Genomic DNA, 14621 nt, shown 5'->3' with positions numbered 1-14621 from the left:
TATTTCATTTCCATTACTTGTTCAATACTGATACCATCAATGTCTATTTTACATCTGGTTGGTTCTTTGCTGATTACTATTGTTTTAGTTTTCTGAGATGAGATTGTCATATTAAACTCTTTTGCTCTTATGTTAAATCCGTGGACCAGCCTCTGCAGACTATCTTCATCTTGGGCTATTAATATTGCGTCGTCTGCGTAACAGAGTATTTCGATTTCTTTGTTTCTCATTCTGTATCCTCTTTCTTTGTTAACGCTTTTGATAATTTCATCCATGATTAAATTGAAGAGCATGGGGCTCATATTTTTATAGGTTCTGTAAGTTATCCATCTATTCTGACTTCCGTTTTGTTGTTTTGGTAGATGTTTTCGATAGTTTTCATAATATTTAGGTGAATTTCTTTATTATACAGAAGATGGATTACATTTTTGAGTCTTATTCTGTCAAACGTTTTCTTTAGGTCAATTAGAAATGCTTGTCTATTATACTCTAGTGATTTCTCAGTAATATACTTTACAACGAATATTGCATCTGTACACGATCTTTCACTACGAAAACCGTGTTTTTCATCTGCTAAACTTATCCTTTCATTTATAAGTACTTGTAAAATTTTAGTTGTAAGTTTTTAACAGTAAGAGTAGTATTTAACAAGTTTATACCTCTGTAGTTTTCTGGCTGTTTTTATCTCCTTTTTCGAATAGTAGAATTAGTTCGTTCGTTCTCCATTCTTCCAGTATTTTATTGTGTTTTATAATGTATCTTACTCATGCCAATTTAGCACAAATAGAAAACATGCTATACAATGCCCAAACACGTGGCAAAAACATAACATTCTTATGGGTAACATGGGTAACGAAGCGACTGATAAAGCAGTATCAGAAATTATCAATAACAAGACAATATAGGGATTGTAAAACATACCATTTTGAGTCCAAAAAACATCAACAAAAAGCTACATTAAGAAAAATTGAGTAGAAAAATAGAGCTAAACAGAAGCAAAACTAAAAATTATCAAACCAAATGTTACTTTTGCGTTACTACCACTCCCAGCTCAAAGGCAGACTATGGCTAGGTCCTACAAAATTTATAAATAGGTACATCTTCTCCAAAGACCCTCAGCTGATTTTCCACAACTGTTAAATACCGATTTCAGTGCAACATATAATGATAGACTGTCTAGTTTATTTAACACCAAGATCGACGGCGAAAATACAACGCAGTCTGAAAGAAGGTCTAATAGTAAATGTATTAGTAAAACAATAAACTTTCTTAAACATTAAAAACTATGTAACAAAATGTAACATTCCACAAAACATTTGTATTTTTCAAAACTGCTGTATGTAGAAAACTGTTTTTAAATTAAAAATAAACCACCCGGCTAATAAACCGAGGAATTGATGTGTTAAAAAAAACCATATACTAATGCACAATACACAAACACACAACAAATCAGAATTTGATATCGATACCAGACTACAACAATAATCTCAGAATTTTCAACTCAAAACATGGCTATCTGCGTGGAAGATTGAGGCCGGATGTGCCGCTTGTCAAATTTGGTCAAAAAGCGCCAACCAATAAACAACAGCATGTGAAAACGATTTCCGGAGCAGAAATCGAAACGTAAAAAACAAATATAAAATATAAGTTTTATTGCAATCAATTGCGATTGCAATCGATTGCAATAAAAATTATTTAAATTTCATATAAATGTAAAATTTAAGTCAAACATGCCACAAGAACATCACTTTGTTTCATTTGCGAAGTTTTGAAGTTTCATTTGCGACTATGATAGACATTATCAAAGACGATGCGGAAAAGTTTAGCACAAGATAGCTCAGATTACTGCTGTTTGGTCTTAGACGATATCTACGGCAGTTTTAGACAGAATACCGGTAAAAAAGAATATCAGACTAGACCTAGAATCTAAGAAAATAATATATCAATAAAATAATTGTGAAATATTTTTCTGCAATATTATATTCGGACTGTTTGTCATCAAGGCCGTTTTAAAACCTTCCGGTTGATCTGTAAAAACTGATGAACAATACAACCTCATCTAATAGTAATCGATTAGATTGCGTTATTATCATTAGCGTTACGAATTAATTGAGCTCCATTAAAGAAGAACAACGTTTACGTTATCTCAAATTCGGTAAAGTGAATAGGCTCGTGAGCTTAATCAATTTATTTTCTCAGAGCGTGGCATTCGTATTATCCTCTATCAAAATAACAAGCTTTATTCTAGGTCCCTCACTGGGAATTTCTTTTATTATAAATGGGGACTTTATCTTTATAAATTGGCCTATTCAGATAATTTTCTTCAAATATTTTGAAGCAGTGACGGAGTTTTGTAAAAATATTGGTATACGAATATCATTTTTTTGGAGGAACTAAGGAGAACACAATAATTCTTGATAAATTGTTTGTTTACAATAGATGATATGTGAAGAAGAATTTTTGTATTTGCCGGAATGGCACGGATGAATACTTTTCTTTTATTTTTATCATAGTTTCATGTTTTTGTAATGGCGTCTTTTCATTGAGCTACTCCCGTCCTGGCGGTAATTACAAAATAAAATGTACAGTGAATAGAGTAATATTTTAAAAATTTATACTGAGCGTCCGTCTCATGCGAATGAGTTAAAAATTAAACCAATGGCAAAAGTTGAACAGAAGGCAGAAGAAAGAAGTTTTATTATAATCTTTTATTATTAAGGGTTAAAGTTTTAATTATAATTACATTAAGTTATTATAACGAGAGTTTAACTCTATAAAAATTTATAGAGAAAAATTTCATGAAAGCTGCATGCAAGAACGTTTTTGGGTTTTTATTAGAGTTAAAAATAAAACTTCATTTGGTTTAAAAACTTGAGTAGACCATGAAGTTGATTCGTTTCTTTTACTAATTCCTAATAAGTTAATAGTTCAAGCAGGAAGTTGACAAAATTATAAAGGGTTATATTATATCGAAAAGTGCATTACAAAATTCAAAAGTATGCATATTTTTCAACAATTTTTCTTTTTTTTAAACTATATTCATCGCTGTAATATTTGAAGAAGATATACAAACATTCCCAAAGTAGCCGGTACTAAGTGGAACTATAATATTCGCATAGTTAACTTCGAGTAAATCGAAACCATCTGCTGAAGCTGCATTTAAAAGTCATACACAAACAAATTTACCGGAAATGCAAGGAACAAATTGCGCCCAATCAGTTTGGATTTGTGAACGCCGTTGGTACGAGGGAAGCTTTAATTAGCGTGCAGGTATTGTTTCAGAAATGTAGAGATGTCAGCTGTGATGTTTTTGCATGCCTGATTGACTACAAGAAGGCTTTCGATAGAGTCAGGCATGAACAAAGGATGGAAGTGCTGAAGAGGACAGGGATTGACGAAAGAGACCTAAATATAATAGCTAACTTGTATTGGAATCAATCAGCGGTGCTCCGAATAGATTAAGAATATACAGATCATGTCTTAAGGGGGATGAAACAGTGGTGCATAATTTCACCACAGATATTCAGATATTGATAAAGGCATCTCAATAACCAAGTCAAGCTCAATAACCTGCGGTATGCAGATGAAACAATAGTGTTTTCCAATACCATAGAAAGGCTGCAAAACTTAATGAACAAAATACCGGAAACAAGTAGAACATATCATCATCATCATTGGTGCTACAGCCCTATAAAAGAGCCTCGACCTTCCCAAGTCTATTACGCCAGTCAGTTCTATCCATTGCCAACTGTTGCCAGTTTGCTGCGCCTATTTGTCTACCATCCTCATCTACACCATCCCTCCATCTGAGTTTTGGTCTACCCCTTTTTCTACTTCCCACAGGTTGTGACATAAAAATTCTTCTAGGAGGGTTGTTCTGCTGATCTTGCGAGATGTCCTGCCCATCTTAGTCTTCCTATTTTTATAAAGGATACTACGTCTTTACCACCAAATATATGTTTATATCTGTGATATATCTCGTAGTTGTACCTCCTTCTCCAAACACCATTTTCACAGATGCCACCAAATATTCTTCTCAGGATCTTTCGTTCAAATATAAGCAGGAGATTTTCATCTGCCTTGGAAATGGTCCATGCCTCCGACCCATATGTCAACACTGGTTGTATAAGGGTTTTGTATATGGTTATTTTTGTTTTTTGGCTTAAGTTTCTGCTTCTCATATGTCTACTCAGTCCAAAATAGCATTTGTTTGCTAGGATTATTCTTCGCTTGATTTTTTCCGTCATGACGTTCTCCTTCGTGATCAGGGAGCCTAAGTATGTGAATTTGTCCACCACTTCAAAGGTAGAATTATCAACCGTGAATTGGTGGCCGATGTTTCTGGCTCTATTGTTGGGTGTTGATGCCATTATCTTAGTTTTATTTTCATTTACTTGCAGGCCCATATTTTTTGAGGCGTGTGACAAGGTGGTATACATTTCTTCTAGCTTGCGTGTTGTGCGGGCAACTAGATCAACATCATCTGCATATGCCAAAATTTGGGATGATTTATTAAAAATGTTTCCTCTGCTGTCTATTTGGGCATCCCTGACCGCCTTTTCCAAAGCTATGTTGAAAAGGAGACACGCCAGCGCATCTCCTTGTCGCAGCCCAACATGCGTTTCAAATGCCTGTGATTGTTCGCTCTGTATTTGGACTTTGCAAACAACTTTACGCATTGTAGCCTTAACCAATCTTATCAGTTTATCGGGAATGTGGAATTCATCCATGGCTTCATACAATTTATTTCTTAGGACACTATCATAGGCCGATTTAAAATCTACGAAAAGATGGTATGTGTCGATATTAAATTCATTGGTTTTTTCCAGTATTTGCCTTAGCACAAAGATCTGGTCTGTTGTTGATCGACCAGGCCTAAAACCACTTTGATATTCTCCAAGAAACTCCTCTGAATATTCACTCAGGCGACCATATAAAATACTCGAAAATATTTTGTATGCTGTATTAAGGAGGGTTATTCCCCTATGATCCCCCCTATTCCCCTGACTGTTGCATCTATGAATCGGCTCGAAGCTTTCGAAATGTGGTGTTATAGGCGCATCTTACGTATATCCTGGGTTGACAGAGTTACTAATGTGGAGGTCCTGCGTAGAATGGGGAAAGAATGTGAAATTCTCATGACCGTCAAAACTAAAAAGTTGGAATATCTAGGTCATGTAATGAGAAATCAAGAACGTTACGGCCTTCTCCAGCTGATTCTCCAAGGGAAAGTAAATGGTAAGAGAGGACCGGGAAGAAGACGCATTTTCTGGCTTCAAAATTTGCGAAAGTGGTATAACACGACTACCACTGAACTGTTCCGCGCTGCAATAAGCAAAGTGAAGATAGCCGTGATGATCGCCAACATCCGGAACGGATAGGCACTTTAAGAAGAAGAAGAAGAAGAAGATTCCCCTATAGTTTCTACATTCTAATTCATCGCCCTTTTTGTGTAGTGGGCAAACGATCCCAATACACCACTCTTCTGGGATTTGTTCCTCATTCCAGGCTCTCAGTATGATTTTATATATATGATTAGTCAGAGTAGCACCTCCACATTTAATAAGTTCCGCGGGTATACCATCACTTCCTGTAGATTTATTATTTTTTAGGTGTTTTATTGCATCCCGTACTTCCTGAATTGATGGAGGCTCCAATGGTGTATTGTTGTTTGCTCCTGGGGGTGGTTGATTTGGATCTTCTACTTCGATAGTAAGCAGTTCTTTATAGTGTTCCACCCACCTTTTTAATACTTCTTCTTTTGTATTGAGTATATGCCCCTCCTTATCCTTACATAGTCCGATCCTTGGTTTAAATTCTTTTCTTGCTTTATTTAGATTTTTATAGAATTTTCTTGTTTGATTTTCCTTTTTTAATGCCTCAAGTTCTTCCAATATTCTATTTTCATAAGTTCGCTTTTTTCTCCGATGGATGTACTTCTATTCTCTTCTGAGATCTTTATATTTTTGTTCTTTTTCTCGGGTTCTTCTTTGCTGCATCAGTTTATATGCATTGTTCTTTCTTCTTGTAATGTCCTCGCATTCAGCATCGAACCACTCATTACGTGGTGGTGGTCTTTGCGGCCCTAGAATGTTATTTGCTGCGTCTTTAATGTAATTTTTACACATTTCCCATTATTCACTAATTGTTAGATTCTCTTTAGCTATGTATTTAGTTTCGATATAGTTTTGAAACCTTTCTACCGTTTGCGGGTTTTTGAGGAGTTCAATATTAAGGCGCCTTGTTTTGGTACTTCTCTCCTTCTTCGCATTTGAGATTCTAGCCCGAATTCTTGTGCCAACTAGAAAATGATCTGAATCAATATTGGCGCCTCGATAGGTGCGGACATCCATAAGGTTGGAGAAGTGTCTAGCATCTATGATATGATCAATTTGGTTGTTCGTTAATCCATCAGGCGAGGTCCAAGTCCCCATATGTATTTTTTTGTGTAGAAAACATGTGCTTCCTACGATCATGTTCTTTGAGGCTGCGAAGGTGACTGCTCGGTGTCCATTCGAATTAGTATTATTATGGAGACTATATTTACCAATGTGCGGTAAATATATTTCTTCCCTTCCGATTTTTGCGTTCAGATCACCGATTATTATTTTAATGTCATTTCTGGGACAATTGTCATATGTTCTTTCTAATTCATCATAGAAATTGTCTTTTTCTTCGTCTTGCTTGTCCTCTGTTGGGGCATGTACATTAATAAGGCTAATATTAAAAAACTTGCCCCTGATCCTTAAGCAGCTCATTCGCGGATTTATCGGCTTAAAATCTATAACCAAGTGCTTGATTTTATTATTGACTATAAAGGCTGTCCCAAATTCATGTCTGGTTCTATGGCAACTGTAGTATATATTGTAGTTTGGATTATGCCATGGCCTGTCCATAGTACTTCTTGTATTGCAGTAATATCAGCATTATATTGTGCTAATATGTCACACAGTTTGCGGATGTTTCCAGGTTCGTTAAGTGTGCGAACGTTTCAGGTAAAAGTAGAACATATGGACTGGATATAAACACCAGCAAAACCAAGGTAATGATCATCAGCAAGAAAAACATAACTGGATACTGGAACCAAATAAGAATTGAACGTGTCTCGAGTACAACTACTAGGAAACTATAATCAATAAGTAGTGGGACCATACCCAAGAGTTTAAATGTCACATCGAAAAGGCAAAAAGTGCATTCTTGACTATGAGCTCTGTGTTCAAGAGCCAGGACCTCACCCGAGACACAAAAATAAGGCTCCTTAAATGTCACGTGTACTCAGTACTTGTACTCAGTACTAATGAAGAAGTACTACGGATTATGAACACAACCGCGGATTTGGTCAACATCGTGAAAGGCCGTAAGTTGCAGTACTTGGGACATATAACAAGAAATCAAGGCAGACATTCGCTAGTCCAATGAATTTTGCAAGGTAAAATTAGGGTCCCAGATGAAGAAGAATATCCTCGCTTGCTAACCTTAGAGCATGGTATAGAAAAACTTCAACACAGCTTTTCCGTATAGCAACCAACAAAGTTATCATAGCCAGAATGATCGCCAACGTTCGGAACGGACACGCACCCGAAGAAGAAGAAGAAATCTAAGAAAAATGCGAGGTGTAACTTCAACTGAAGTTTCAAATTTGATAAGAGTGTTACACGGTAAATACTCCTTATTTTGATTGACAGTATTGCATAGAATGTAGGCCCACGCTGATATTATTTATAACCAACTCGCATACTAGTTTCCCGTCTCGGTCTGCGACTGTGAATACTCTACTATACTGAATAGAACTCCACGCAGAACAGACTGGTTGGGGAAATTGCGTTGCAATTGCTAACATGGAACGTCTCATGAATATATAGGACAATAGGGCAAGTGTGAATCAAAATCGTTTCATCGATTTTGATAGAAACGAAGGCTTTCGATTCAGTGTCACACCCCTCTGTTTTTAGAGTACTGAGGAGACGACGGGAAGAGAACCAAGTAATAGAGCACATCGGGAAAACAACTTCAACAAGGACCGCTGGATCCGATCAGATAATGAGTGGAAAGGAGAGATACTGGTTAAGCCAGGGGATACGTCAGAGATATCACTTATGCCCTTGCTTTTAAATATATACACCCTAGATATCGTAATTAACGCAAAGGCACACCGTTTCTCTATTACCAACGCCTGCCCGAACTACTTGGAGGCGAGTATAGGCTCGATGTCAAGCTCAAAAGCGATAGCAAGCTTTTGCTGAAATGTAAACTTTGCATATATATATATATATATATATATATATATATATATATATATATATATATATATATATATATATATATATCCTGTACCTAACCTAAAGCTAAGATTACTATTGTTGATTATCTGTGAATGTGTTACTGTATCAATCTCCCGAGCCTCCCCAGACTACGACACTGATCACTGTATTACTTCTCAATGTATTACTTCTACTGGGAACAGCGGACGGTTCATTTATACCGTCGATGGTGACGTGGTTTGAGTGGAGTTTGGCGTGGGGGTTGGCATGGGCATTTGCGCGGGGATTTTCTGACGGCAGGATTTTGATTGATGTTTAGAGCGGTATCCCGTAATAGCATTTCATCAATCAAGACATATCCAGGAGCCGATATCAAGTCAGACCACAACCCACAATACATCAGGCTACTCAAAGATCAAAGCACAGAACAGAGTGTAAAACAGTATATACATAGCAATTTGAATACCGTTATTCAAACTGATTTAATAGACCAGGAGCTTAAAAAATTACATAGAGTTTCACAAGATATACAAGAAAAATTCCTCAAACCACCAAAAATTAAGAAAAAATCGTGGATGACACATAAGATTCTAGATATGATGGAAGACAGGCGAAAGGTCAAAGATCAGGACAATACTGTCCTCCGGAGGCGTCCGGAGGCATCAAGGAATTTGGATATCGATCAAAATACTTGGGAATTCCAAGTTTGGCCAAATCCAAATTTCTAATTGATTCGATGCAGGGAAATTCCACTTTCGCTACGTAAAACAAAGGATTTGTTTTACATAAAAGCAGGTAGATTTTCTCTCATCGATCAGTCGAGCTTGCCTCTTCTACTGTAGACCTAGTCGGTGCTATTATTGTTCCAACTAAGTTATTGTTTTATTTCTGATTTCCTATATACCATTTTTTTTATTTTAGCATTATTGTATATTCAGACCTTTTCAGGTTAGAATATTACATTAATCTATATTTGTTCATGTACTGATTGTTTGATATTTTATTTGAATATTTTGATTGTTTATTTTTCTTGTATTTTGTGTCTAAGTTGTTCTTCCGTAAGTTAAGAACACTTAGAAATATTTATCTTGCTTTTTCTATTTTATATATTTGATTTTGTACTTTGTATCTAAGTAGTTCTTTTCGGTAAGTCAAAGAGCTCTTAGAAGTATTTCTCTGATATCTGACTTGTTATTTTATTGTGTGTCTAAGTCGTTCTTTTCCGGTAAGTCAAAAGAACCCTTAGAAATATTTTCATATCGCATTATTATTTCTGATATTTTATCTAAGATATTTTCTTCCGTAAGTTAAGAAAATACTTATGTATTTGTCTATTTCATTTTTCCATTATTTGCTAAGCTGTTTCTTCCGTAAGTCAAGAAACACAGCAATATTTTCACATCTTTTCTATATTTGATTTTTCTTATTTTCTATTATAAGTCGTTTCTTCCGTAAATCAAGAAACACTTATAAATATTTGTGCATTTATTTTACTATATTTGATTCTCTTGTTTATTTTCTGTTCTAAGTTGTTTCTTCCGTAAGTCAAGAAACACTTAGAAACATTTTTCTTTGCATTATATTAATTTACTTGTTTACTAAGTTATTCCTTCCGTAAGTCAAGGAATACTTAGATTATTTTTACCTATCTGTTTTCCATTTTTGCTCTGTTACTTTGTAACTGTTCCTTGGAACCGTTACCTATAACAGATATTTGTCACTGGAACTGTTATTTATAACAGCGGTGGTATTTAACCTTTCTACCAGCGACAAACCAAAGATGGTGAATACCCGATCCAATTCCGGGGATAGGAAGAAGCCCGAAGAGCCGGCGATGGGTCCTACAGGCCCAAATGCCCCCTCTCGGCAACAATTATACAAAAGAATAGACAAAAAGATCAAAAAAGCAATCAGAATGGCTAAAGACACACAGCTAAGACTACAATGTGCGGAAATACGGCTATTACAACAGAAACACGATTCATTCAATATGCACAAAAAAGTTAAAGAAGCTGCAAGCTTATATAAGCCTAGAATAGTTGGATGTTTGGCAGACAACCAAGGTAATCAACTACTAAGTGTGGAAGCAAGGTATTTCTAAAGAAAGGACTAGAGAGAAGAAGAATATCTTGGCTTTAAATCCTAAGGAATTGGTTCAATACTACCGGACTATTCCGAATAGATACAAGTAAAGTCAGGATAGCTATGCTGATCGCCAATATCCGGAACGAATAGGCACCCTTAGTGTGCGCTCATAACGAGGCGCCGACCCTCGCTCGGACTATATGATAGTGTTATATTATCATCGCCACGTAAAATAAATGCATTATTTTAAAACTGCCAGCGTTCACCGTCAACGCGCAGCGCCCATCCTCGAGCCAGATATCTGACCATAGACTTGGACCATAGTATTCAAGCTTAATATTTTTTTCAATCATCGAGCCTAGTACTCTACGATCGACACTTCGACATGCCGAACATCGACCCTCACTCCGACCATCGTATCGATCGCCAGGTAAAATAAATGCATTATTTTAAATGTGAGCGTTGACTTCACTGTCAGTGCTATGATCTAGACGAGAATACCATGCGATGGTCTCCGTAATGAACGCATCCTAAGAAGAAGAAGGGTGGAGCGGGCGATATTTTCTTTATGAGAGGTCTCCATATCGAAGGTAACCGGATGCCGTCATCTATTTTCGGATAATTCTTGGTTTATAGAAGCGGATGGGGGCTATGGTTTTGGAGTTTTGAAAATCAGTTTTGTGACCTGTATGAAGATGGTGTTGTCCTAGAGCTGAAATTGAATCGGAATTGCGAACAGAAATAGAATGAATTTTAATCAATAAAAGGCAGATATAACAATATATTGAGAATGTCATAAACATTAATTCACAATTAACATTAATTAACAATGTTCATAAATCGGTTGGTCTGGAAATAAATCAATTCTATTTTCTTGTCACTTAATACTTCGCCAACTGATTGTTGGCTTCTTTAGAAGTGGAAGAGGTGGCACTGTTTACAAAAGAAACAAGACAAACATTAGTAATACACTTTTACAATTGATTGCTCTATTGCTTTATAGATGTTTCTAATATTTTATAGGCCACGCCCAGTAGTGCTATGCCCCTGTAGGTACTTTTGTCTTCTTTTTTAAGTATGTGATATATTATAGCTTTCGACCATTCTTTTGGCAATTGCTTCTCGTTCCGTATGTTTAACTATTCTTACATGCATTTCTTCCTGTATCAGATTTCCTCAATATTTAAACATCTCGGTTGTTATTTGATAGCTCCTTGGGCTTTTATTATTGTTCAGGCGCTCTATAATATCTTTAACTTCGTCTGTAGTAAGATTCCTCATTAATTCGATGTAAGTTCACCTATCTACTTGAATTTTCTTCTTCATTATCCGAGTTTATTTCAGTATTTTCTTGTTATTTTAGCAACAACTGTTCATATATAAAATGCTTTATAGTACAATTTATTTTCTTTTCATTTTGATTCGCTGATAATATACATACAAGGATAGATAAAATTGTTTTTTCAAAATGCGTCATAGAAATAATTAGCTACAAAAATAAAAATTCAATGTTTGTAAAATTAACTACTTAAACTTATTTGTTTTGCAATTATAGCAGACTGCCTACATTTAGTCATGTCTTTTCAAATAAAGAATAAAGTTGTTATGGTGACAGGTGGTGCGAGAGGTATCGGTTTAGCTATTGTAAAAAAACTGTTAAAGGAAAACGTAAAGGTAAAATATTTTTATTAGACTATTAATTTATGATCATCATTATCAGTCTTTCTACTGTATTAATGCCTGTTTCTATATTTGAAAATTTCCGTCTTTTGGACTGTTTGAAATCACTTACAGCCAGTAACCCGGTAAAATATTTTTATTAGACTATTAATTTATGATCATCATTATCAGTCTTTCTACTGTATTAATGCCTGTTTCTATATTTGAAAATTTCCGTCTTTTGGACTGTTTGAAATCACTTACAGCCAGTAACCTGGTAGTGGGCAACTTAAAGCAAATTATTAATTTTTTTTTATTGGGAATAAGCCACAATTTTGCTTGAAAATAAGTTTATTTTGACGTTTCGATTTCCACTTTGGAAATTTATTGATTTTTTGTATTTTGAGAACGATTTTTAGCTGTTCATGACAAAAAATATTAACAAGACCCATTCTATTGATACTTAGTTTAGAAAATTGATGTTTGATAAAAATATACAATGTATTTAATTAAAAATAAAAATGATGGTCACAAAAAATTTTATTCCATAAGTATTTTCCACACTGTATGATGGTAAACTCTGCCTGTGGTTCTCCTTCTTCTTAGGGTGCCGGTCCGTTCCGAACGTTGGCGATCATCCTGGCTATGATGACCTGTGGTTATCAACCTAAAAACAAAGTCCAAAGCCTCGGAACCTGACAATTCCCACAATGACGAAATACGCACGGACAAGAAAAACAAGAAAGAAAAATAAGCCTACAATCACTTTAGCAATATGGAACACCACTTTTTTCAACAACAAAGGCCAGGAGATAGTAGAAGAATTGATAAATAAAAACACAGAAATGTGTGGAAATCAAGAAACCAAGAAGATACGTAAATGACGAAGATACTATTATTAATATATCTTAGCATAAAGCGTAGATATACTGATCCATAAAAAAATTTAAAGACGACATAAAGATAATAAAAAGGTTGCCAATGAAAGTCCGTAACACTGATATATAGGACACTCTTACTTAAGTAGTTTTTTATTGGTGTTAAATTTTGGCTACCGTTTTTGAGGCTGACAATATATGCGCCTTTGTACATAAGCCTTTGTTTTAACAAAACTACAAGCTAAAACAACATAAATAGTTGCCGTTATATCTTCGAACAAACGTATCTTATTACACATATAACAGACGCATTTTAAGAGTTTCATGAGTAAATCGTGTGATTAATGTTGAAGTCCGACATAGAATTATTGTTAGTAGTTCCTTTTCTTATCGGAGGTTGGCTATCATCACAGCTATATGGTTCCGATTTTACCTTGCATTATGAGCCTTAATATCTCATATTTCGCACCTCTGGTAATGTGGCCTAAATATTCCAGCTTTCTTGTTTTGATGTGCTTTATGACCTCCTAATCCTTTTGTAGCCTTCTTAAACACTTCTGCATTTGTAACTCGTTAGGTCCATGGTATTTTCAAAATCCTTCTATAGCACAACATCTCAAATGATTCTAACTTCTTTATATTATCCACTTTTAGTGTCCAGCTTTCCATTTAATATAACAAAGTCAAGAACACGTTGTATCTTAAGGCTCTTATCTTCAGCTCCAAAGGAAGGTCTCGATTAACAAACATTCTTTTCATTTTTATAAATGCAATTCTTGAAATTTTAAAGCGTGTCCTTATTTCTCTACCTTGGTCATTGTTTTCATTTACCCAGGTTCCCAGATATTTGTAGTTATTCACTATTTCTTCTTGTTTTCCCTCGATATCTAGCCTTCCTACTGTATGTTGCTTAGAAATACTCATGCACTTGGTTTTCTTAAAGTTTATTTATAGTCCATATTTTATACTGACTTGATGTAATCTATTTACTAAGCCTTGCAGTGCTTCTAGACTGTCTGCAAAAACAGCGGTGTCGTCTGCGAATCTTATGTTGTTCAAGATTTTTCCGTTTATTGATATATCCTGTTGTTTCTCTGATATTGCTTCCTTAAAATTAGCTTCGCTGTATAGATTGAATAAAAATGTCTGCCTAACCCTGCCTAACACCTCTTTTGATCGCTATAGTTTCTGTATCGACATTTTCGATTCTAACCTTTGCTTTTTGATGCCAGTACAGATTGAAAATAACCCGTATATCTTGACTATGCACATTCTTTTCTTTTAACAGTTTTACTAGATTCTGATGTCGTACTCTGTCAAAAGCCTTTTGATAATCTATAAAGCAGACATAGAGATCGTGGTTCATATCTAGTCGTCTTTGCGCGAGAACGTTAAAGTTGTTCCTAGTCCTCTGGTTGTCATCTATATCGTCTTCTATTTTTTGTGTATAGTCTTCCATGTATCATTTTGAGAAATATCTTAAGTGTGTGGTTTATTAAGGAAATTGTTTTGTACTGGGAGCATTCTGTCGCATGTACTGCATCTTCTACTTCGTCAATGCATTTAATTAACTCAATGGGTATCTGATCTGGGCCTACTGATCGGTCTTTGCATTTTTAATTGTCTGTTCTGATTTGCATATTAATATTATTGGTCCTGTTTGTCCCTGTGGTTCTTTTTGTATCATTCTATCATCGTGCTCGCCAAAATTCTTTATTCTTGCCAAAATCATAGTTTA

The 14621-nt window shown here is 35.3% G+C and overlaps 1 protein-coding gene across 3 annotated transcripts in view; it reads left to right on the top strand.

Moving 5' to 3' along the window:
* The window catches only part of LOC140442611 (15-hydroxyprostaglandin dehydrogenase [NAD(+)]-like), a 78835-nt gene that overhangs the window by 51889 nt on the left and 12325 nt on the right, over positions 1 to 14621 (top strand). The window contains exon 1 of one of the 3 annotated variants that reach the window (XM_072533617.1): positions 11866 to 12020. The exons of the other annotated variants lie outside the window; for them this stretch is intronic. Within the exon in view, the coding sequence (XP_072389718.1) occupies positions 11922 to 12020 (99 nt within the window). The 5' untranslated portion in view covers positions 11866 to 11921. Of the gene's footprint in view, positions 1 to 11865; positions 12021 to 14621 lie in introns of those variants that run through there. 3 annotated transcript variants of the gene reach the window in all.

This window comes from Diabrotica undecimpunctata, chromosome 6, assembly GCF_040954645.1.
Source record: "Diabrotica undecimpunctata isolate CICGRU chromosome 6, icDiaUnde3, whole genome shotgun sequence".
NCBI lineage: Eukaryota > Metazoa > Arthropoda > Insecta > Coleoptera > Chrysomelidae > Diabrotica > Diabrotica undecimpunctata.
Note: the sequence above shows the minus strand (reverse complement) of the source record. Positions and strands in the feature narration are given on the sequence as shown.